The sequence below is a fragment of the Myotis nattereri genome, assembly GCF_964212035.1.
Source record: "Myotis nattereri genome assembly, chromosome: 16".
Classification (NCBI taxonomy): domain Eukaryota; kingdom Metazoa; phylum Chordata; class Mammalia; order Chiroptera; family Vespertilionidae; genus Myotis; species Myotis nattereri.
In genome coordinates this window covers 2,079,393-2,088,095 of record NC_138091.1, presented here as the reverse complement: position 1 = coordinate 2,088,095, position 8,703 = coordinate 2,079,393, and the positions used below count along the sequence as shown (strand labels likewise).

The 8,703-nt window shown below is 59.2% G+C and overlaps 1 protein-coding gene across 1 annotated transcript; it reads left to right on the top strand.

The window, feature by feature from the left end:
• Nucleotides 1-6,159: 6,159 nt before the first annotated feature.
• LOC308531748 (ATP-sensitive inward rectifier potassium channel 12) lies at nt 6,160-7,497 on the top strand (the record flags this gene model as incomplete). The annotated part of the gene is made up of 1 exon (XM_081108843.1): nt 6,160-7,497. Exon 1 carries the CDS (start codon nt 6,214-6,216, stop codon nt 7,495-7,497), a length of 1,284 nt encoding a protein of 427 aa, XP_080964969.1. The 5' UTR covers nt 6,160-6,213.
• Nucleotides 7,498-8,703: the final 1,206 nt, after the last annotated feature.

Genomic DNA, 8,703 nt, shown 5'->3' with positions numbered 1-8,703 from the left:
AATGGGTTCTTAAACTGGACCGGAGGGCTGGAACAAAAGCATGGATGGAGTGTTTGTATGAACTAACATAAATTCAAAGTAAACATCATTACATAAAAGGGTACGGTCTTTTTTTTTTTTTAGTTTTATTCATTTCAAACGGGCCGGATCCGGCCCGCGGGCCGTAGTTTGCCCACGGCTGATCTATAATCACCCATCCATCCATTTATACACCCACCTACCCATTTATAATCCACTCCCTTGTCCACCCATCATCCATCCATCTAATCCATCCATCCATTCACCCAACTATTCATCCACTCACCCTCTCATTTATCCATTTACACATGTAGTGATCCATCATCCATCCATTCATAATGCATCCATCCACTCATCACCCATCCATCTACCCATTCAACATCCATCCAGCCATTCAGCCATCTGTCTATTCATCCATCCATCAATACATCCATCTATCCATACATCCATACATACATAACATATCCAGCCATCTATTGGTAGGTCAGCCCTGTGACTGACTTTGGGAAGACCCTTCAGGTGGTGGCTAGGGGCGCAGGCTAGGGACCCGAGCTCCTCTGTGACTTTAGGAGTGTTCCCACATTAACTGCCTCTCAAGTATGGGAACAGCAATAGTGTCCACCTTGGGGGGTTGTTGTGAGGATGACATGAATTGATGTCTGCAAATCACCTACCACAGTGTTGGATGCCATAGACGCTCAACAGTTATCGGCTGTCATTGTGGTGGGACCTGTTCTCTTCTGCCTTCTCTGGTTCTGACAGTTTGTCATGGACAGGCTGACCTTCTGGGAAGGTGTGGGGCACCAGAGGTATGGGAGGCCCCTCCTCCTCCCAGGGGCCCTGGGGGAAGCAAGCAGGAATGTGGGTGCATGTGGAAATTCCTGACTTTGGAGCCTCTCTGGGAAGAGTAGCACCATCTATAGTAAAGTGGCTTTGCTTTGTTACCTTTAGGGTCTTCTAGCCACTGACTCATCTCTAGCTGATGCTGGGGAAATGGCAGCTGCTGCTAATGCGGCCTTGGAGATAGCACGTGTCCACTCAGCACTGTTACTTAGAAGATAGAACCAAGAGGTAAGATTAAGGTCACTGATGTGCACCTGTCCACCTAGTCCTCCCAGCCCAACACTCATCTGTGCACCCACCCATCTATCCATCCATCTCCCTCCTCTCCCCTCCACATACCTGCTCAGCCTCTCATTCCTCCATCATCCATCCACTAGTTCCACATGTCCTCCCTCCATCTGCCATCTACCCACCTATCCACCCAGCCCATCCGGCCATCTTTTTATCCATGTGTTCACCCATCTCCCAACTATTCATTCCCCACCATCCCCCAGCCACTCCTCAACTCGCCCAACCACCCATGTATCCTTTCATCCATTGACTCTTCCACCTATTTCTCCACTCACTAATCTATCCACCCAACCCATTCAATAATTTTCCACCCACCTAACTCCTCCATCTCTCTGGTTACCACTCACCCGCCCATCCACTCATCTGACAATCCCGTTTACCCATCCATATGCCCGGCCACCTGTCTTCTCATTCATTGATCCATCCATCTCCTCATCTGTTTCTCTATTCAGCTGCTTACCCCCTCATTCCTTTGTCTAGTCCCGTGGTCAGCAAACTGTGGCTTGCGAGCCACATGCGGCTCTTTGGCCCCTCGAGTGTGGGTCTTCCACAAAATACCACATGCGAGCGCGCATGTACAGTGCAATTGAAACTTCATGGCCCGTGCACACAAGTCGGTATTTCGTGGAAGACCCACACTCAAGGGGCCAAAGAGCCGCATGTGGCTTGCGAGCCGTGGTTTGCCGACCACTGGTCTAGTCAGTGAGAATTTCTTGGATTCTCTCTCCATGCCGGGCCTGCATCAGCCCCTCTGGGCCTCTGAGATTGGCCAGAGATGGGACCTTCGGACCCTAACAGGAGAGCCAGGGCCAGAGCACTCAGAGGGCTTCATGGAACTAGTAGCTTTCGGCCGAGCACTGGTGGATGGGAAGATTTTAAACATCCCCTTTAGCTGTGGTTTGGGGGTTCGGTGACATGGGGCAGAGGGTGGCTACAAGGAAATCCATCAGGAGCCTGTTGCTGTGTCCTGGCAGGGGTGGCTTGGGCAGGAGGGTGGCCGTGGGCCAGGAGATGGTGGGTGCCTTTGGGAATTCAGGAGGTAAAATACAGAGGACCGACTGGGCGAGGGAGTAGATCTGGGGACTGAAGGAGAGGGAGGAGGCAGGCTTCTGGCTGGGCAATTGGAGAAGGGGTCAGGGTGCCAACGGACCCCCATGTGGAGTGGGAGGAGTAGGGGAAAGGAGAGGGTGAAGAGAGGAGGGGAGTGAAGAAGAGGTGAGGAGGGGAAGAGAAGTGGGAGAGGGAGGAGCGGCGGAGGTTTGGAAGAGGAGAGGAGCTGCGTGGGCCGTTGGTGGTGTGCGGCCTCCTGGAGGGGACACTGCCCGAAGCCTGCGAGGGAGAGCCCAGGGACCAGGTCCGTGCAGGTGGCTTAGTGGCCGGGGACCCTAAGAAGCACCCGAGGGGAGTAAGGCAGTGAGACCGGGAAGGGCAGGAGTCATTCGGGATGTGTTTTGACCAAGTCATGGCTGGTGCAGGGGGAGCTCAGCCTGGCTGAGGAGCCAGTGTGCGTGGAGGCAGGGAGCTGCCTGCCAGTTGATGGAAGGCTGTTCCGGGGCATGCCTTCCCACCTGCTGAGAGCTGTTGGGCAGAAAGACTGGTGGAGGTTGGCTGTTGGGCAGTGGCCCTGGAATGGTGAGGCCCAGGAAGTGGGTGGAGCCTGGCCCCCCAGCCTCCGCGTATGCAGCTCCACGTTGCTCCTCCTCTCCTTGGGCACCAGGCCTCGGCCCAGGAAGCCTGCACTATGCTCACCTGCACATCTGCAGGACGTGGGGGCGCACGGCGGGCGGGCATGTGGCTGCAGAGGTGCTTCTGTGCAAGGGCTCATCGTCTCCCAGATGTGAGGATGGGAATGCCCCCTCCAGCCTCTGTCCCCTCCAGGCCCGCTCCTGGCCATCCCCAGCCTCCTCACGGCCCCCTGAGTGGCCAGCATGTCCCTGCCTGCCCCTTCTCCCACCTGGAATGCCCTCCCTGCCTCTGCACCCCCAGCTCCCAGTGCCTGTGGTGCACCCGTTGGCCTCACTTCCTGTGTGACTGGGAAAGGGAGCCTCTCTCAGAGCCTCAGTCTCTCCGTCTTCAAATGGAAGGTTGGATTTTTTAAGCTCTTGGGCCAACTCTGATACCCATTGAATGGACCAGCAGAGTCTGAAGTTGCTCCAGGACCCTGAGAGGTCTGCGACGGATTGGTGATGTACAGGCTGGAGAGGTGGTGTGTGAGCCACACTCTGGCTTTCCCTGAACTCAGTGGCCTCTAAGGGTTCCTCCAGTTGTAGGACTTGAGGCTGTGAGTGCCCCATCCCCGGACACTCTCAGGGCTGCATGGCTGGGGGTGGGGGTGGGGGGCTGGTGTGGGCCTCCCTGCTGGTCAGTGCTGAGCTTTGGGCTGTCTGTGTGTCTCATCCACATGGGATTTCAAGGGAGCACTCTGTGCGAAGGCTGTAACCCTGGGCAAGTGGATTCATCTTTCTGAGTTTCGGTATCCTCACCTGGGAAATGGGGTGATAGTCATAATGTTGCTGTAGGGATTAGCCCTCTCAGAGCAGTGCCTGGTGGGTAGTAAACACTGGGTAAGCATTGATGACTCTGCCTGCACCTCTGAAGGGGCCCTGAGGGTGGGGACCTTGAGCCTGCCCCCTGAGGGCCTCCTCCATTGGTCCTTACAGTCACTGCTTTCTTGGCATCTGAGAGTGTGGGCCCAGGCCTTGTCCTGGTCTCCTCCTGGCTGCCATCTAACCTGAGGGAGGTGTCTGGAGCCTCAGGGGATGAGGCGTGGCCTGATCTGCTCTGTCCAGAGGCCCCTCCCAGTGACTCTCGGGCCCCTCCCATGGGTTGTGGTAGCTGCCTCTCTAAAACCCCAGCTCAGGCCAGAGCAGTAGGTTGAGTGTGCTGGGTGCTCAGAGGCTGTGTTCTGATGCTGACCCTGCTGGGGCCTCACCTCCTCAGGGCTCTGGGCTCGTGTCCTGCACTGCCCACTCTCTGCCGGCTAAGCTCGCTTCACTGCTGTCTCTGGTGTGGAAGTCACCCCACCTTTTCTGGTCCAGGTATCACACCCCAGTGTCTCGCCCCCATTTTCTCCCAGCAATGCCCTGACCCTCACTGACCAACCTGGGCATCTGCCGACAATGGCTCTGGTCCTGTTCTCTTTACCATCTCATCCCAGTCTGTAAGTTGCTTTGTGACTTGGGGTGAGTCTCAGCCTCAGTTTCCCCATCTGTAAAATGGGAAGCTGGCTTCCTTGTTTGCCAAGGCCTTTTCCAACAAAACACATATAATTCCATTTCTTATCTGGTTTAACTAGGTGCCCCCGCTGAGCCAGTGCCCACAGGCCTGCATGCCCGGGCGAGGACCGCCTCCTACATTTCGTTTTGTTTTGGTTAATCCTCACCCAGGGTAATTTTTCCATTGATTTTTTTTAGAGAGTGGCAGGGAGGGGGAGAGACAGAGAGAAACATCGATGTGAGAAAGACACATTGATTGGTTGCCTCCCACACACAGCCCAGTGTGGGCCAGGGATGGAGCCTGCAACTGCAGTACGTGCCCTTGACTGGAATCGAACCTGAGACCCTTCAGCCGAGGGCTGATGCTCTAACCACTGCTCAGCTGGCCAGGGGATCATCCCACATGTCTTTTTTTTTTTTTTAAATATATTTTATTGATTTTTTACAGAGAGGAAGGGAGAGGGATAGAAAGTTAGAAACATCGATGAGAGAGAGACATCGATCAGCTGCCTCCTGCGCACCCCCTACTGGGGATGTGCCCGCATTCAGGGTACATGTCCTTGACTTGAATCGAACCTGGGACCCTTGAGTCCGCAGGCTGACGCTCTATCTACTGAGCCAAACCAGTCAGGGCAATCCCACATGTCTTGAATGGAGTCCCTAACGACCACAGCATGGCCCAGCCTTCTTGCCAAGCCAGTGTCTGTGTATGAGGAGTGCCCTTGGGCCGTTGGGCAAGTGTGTGGTGCTGGGTTCTCTTCCTAGGTCCTCTTCTGGGGCTTTGTGTGCTTGTTTACTGAGAGCCTGTGAGGGGCTCCCCGCTGAGCATCTCACACACGTGTGCTCCTGTGCACACACACGGCACCAAGAGGGCAGGGAGGCTGAGGACCGGACTGGACTCCGGGATTCCATGCTGTCTCTGTTCCTTAGTGTCAGGGTGACTTTGGACAGCTCTGAAAGGGGGGTGGGTGTGAACAGGTTTTCTCTGTATGGTTTTAGGAGGAGCGTCAGCAGGTGAGGGTTACCAGGCCTGTGTGGCATGGCTGAGGTGGGTCCCAGGTGCCCACCTGCCTGGGCGCAGGCCAGGTGTGAGGCCGCTCAGTAGCCAGGAGCAGCGCCAGGCCAGGCTCTCTGGCCTTTGTTCTTGTGATTCCGTCCCACCTCAGAGCCCCAGGTGGAGTCGCCATGACCCCCTGCACGTCCTTCAAAGTCTCTGGGCCACAAAAACACCCCCCCAGCGATCTGGTAGCCTCCTGCTGGAATCTGTGTACCCTGACCCTGGCACTCCCCCTGGCGTCCCCACCCCCGGCTTCCTGCCTCCTGGCCCAGACAGAAGCAGCACCTACCATTGTGGCCTCTGGCCGCAGCTCCTCAGACCCATGTGAGGTGGCGGGTGGAGCACCTGGGTGGGGGGTGGGGGAGAGGAGATGAGGCCCCAGCAGAACCTGGGCCCGTGACGGGAGGCCCTGCGTTAGACAAGAGTGGTTTGAACCTCAGCTCTCCTGCTTATTGGCTGCGTGGCTTAGGGGAGGCCAGGCGGCCTCTGAATCTCCATCAGAGGGAACAGCTGCTCCTGGGGCTGTTGACTGGATGACTGGGAGCATCTGCTGAGCGTGAGGCCTGCCCTCCCTGTGTGTGAGGAGTGGCTCGCGCAGGCAGTGAGCACCGTGAGCGCCTTGCATGTGCCAGCTCAGGCGGGGTCCAGCAACACCTGGGGACCGAGTGGGGCGGGGGAGGTGGTAGGTTCCTGGGCCCATGTGGAACGTCCTCTGTCCTCTCTGTTGCAGGAGCCGCCCCTCTGGGAGCCGGCGTGGGGCCGAGGAGCCAGGACCTCCCCCCGCCCGGGATGACCGCAGCTGGCCGGGCCACCCCCTACAGCATCGTGTCATTGTCGGAGGACGGGCTGCACCTGGTCACAATGTCGGGCACCAATGGCTTCGGCAACGGCAAGGTGCACACGCGGCGCAGGTGCCGGAACCGCTTCGTCAAGAAGAATGGCCAGTGCAACATCGAGTTTGCCAACATGGACGAGAAGTCACAGCGCTACCTGGCTGACATGTTCACCACCTGCGTGGACATCCGCTGGCGCTACATGCTGCTGCTCTTCTCGCTGGCCTTCCTCGCCTCCTGGCTGCTCTTTGGCGTCATCTTCTGGGTCATCGCCGTGGCGCACGGCGACCTGGAGCCGGCGGAGGCCCGCGGCCGCCCGCCCTGCGTGCTGCAAGTCCACGGCTTCATGGCCGCCTTCCTCTTCTCCATCGAGACACAGACCACCATCGGCTACGGGCTGCGCTGTGTGACGGAGGAGTGCCCCGTGGCCGTCTTCATGGTGGTGGCGCAGTCCATCGTGGGCTGCATCATCGACTCCTTCATGATCGGCGCCATCATGGCCAAGATGGCCCGGCCCAAGAAGCGGGCGCAGACGCTGCTGTTCAGCCACCACGCGGTGGTGGCGCTGCGGGACGGCCGGCTCTGCCTCATGTGGCGCGTGGGCAACCTGCGCAAGAGCCACATCGTGGAGGCCCACGTGCGGGCCCAGCTCATCAAGCCCCGGGTCACGCAGGAGGGCGAGTACATCCCGCTGGACCAGCTGGACATGGACGTGGGCTTCGACAAGGGCCTGGACCGCATCTTCCTGGTGTCGCCCATCACCATCCTGCACGAGATCGACGAGGCCAGCCCGTTGTTCGGCATCAGCCGGCAGGACCTGGAGGCGGACGACTTCGAGATCGTGGTGATCCTGGAGGGCATGGTGGAGGCCACGGCCATGACCACGCAGGCCCGCAGCTCCTACCTGGCCAGTGAGATCCTCTGGGGCCACCGCTTCGAGCCCGTCCTCTTTGAGGAGAAGAACCAGTACAAGATCGACTACTCGCGCTTCCACAAGACCTACGAGGTGCCCGCCACGCCCCGCTGCAGCGCCAGGGACCTGGCGGAGAACAAGTTCCTGCTGCCCGGCACCAGCTCCTTCTGCTACGAGAACGAGCTGGCCTTCCTGAGCCCTGACGAGGAGGACGCGGCCGAGGACGACCCGGCTGGCGGCCCTCAGGCCAGGCTCGGCCTCGCCAGGCCCCCGGCCAGCAGCAGTGCTCTGGAGCCGCGGCCCTACCGGCGGGAGTCGGAGATATGAGTGGCCGTGGCCACGGGCAGCTCTGAAAGGTGGCCAACGCAGCCGCATGTTAGACGCTTCAGCTTCGCAGTGGTCTTGGGAGGCAGGCAGGAGCGTGGGTGGCGGGAGCGGATGCCCCTGGCCTCAGAGGCCCACGCAGGCTCGGGGCCGCGCCGCAGGGGCTGGTGCGTCTGCCTGAGGGAAGGGCTGCAGGCCGCCCCCACCGGCTCCACAGCCGCCCCCCTCGGTGCAGGCCGCTGGCTGCAGGCTCTCACTTGTCTTATCTCGGGGAGAAATCAGGGGTCTCCACTTTCTCAGTCTCAGTTTGAGGAAGACTCTTTACAAAAGAATTAACATGGGATTAAACCTTTTTTTAATTCATGGGCTACAAAAAAGGACACATAGAATTCCACTGTTTGCCAGGATGCGGGCAGTGGGCGGAGGCTCCGCAAGGCTCCCCGGGGCTGGAGGGCCAGGGCCGCTTCCGGCCAGTGCAGCCCTCGCTGTGGCCCCGTGCGCACGGCTGGGTTAGGTCCCTTTCATGGTGGAAAAACCAGGGCCGTGTTAATGCTCACGAGGCCCCTGGGTCATGGAGGCGGCGCTGGGACAGAACAACTGGTTTCTGGAGTTTGACTTTGCACTTAGAGGCGCCCCTCAGGGTCGGATGTGAGCCCCGCCTGCCACGGAGGGTCCCCTCCCCCAGCGCCCCGGGGTGCCCTTGTTTGCTGCTCTCTCCTTTGCTGCCCGTGGCTCCCACCCTCCACAGAGAGGGGCCGCTGCAAACATGCAGGAGTGGGTGCTCCTGGGGAGGGCACCTGGCAGCCCCACCCTGTGAGGCCCAGAGGAGTGGTGCCTTATAGACTCTGTGGGTCTGGCTCAGTTCCTCATGGTCTAGGACTCCCCTGTACCCCTCCCATGCAGTCCCCACAGCCCCTCTGTCTGCAGAGGCCAGGCTGATGGTGCTCCCCCTGACTCTGGGCAGCAGGGTGGAGCCCATGAGTGGCAGCCAGGCTGCGCCCTGCCTGAACAGAGAGGACCAGTGTTCAGAGAGGTGCGACCTCTCGCTGAGTCAGGAGCGGCACACACACCCCGGGAGGGTTTGGGCTGTGGGCTCTGCTGGCCCAGAAGCAGCACCAAGACCAGCAGCTGCCCAGTGCAGGCTGCTTCTTGGCGGAGAAGCCAGCTGGGCTAGGGGGGTGGTGGGGAGGGCAGAGCAGCCTGGACCCC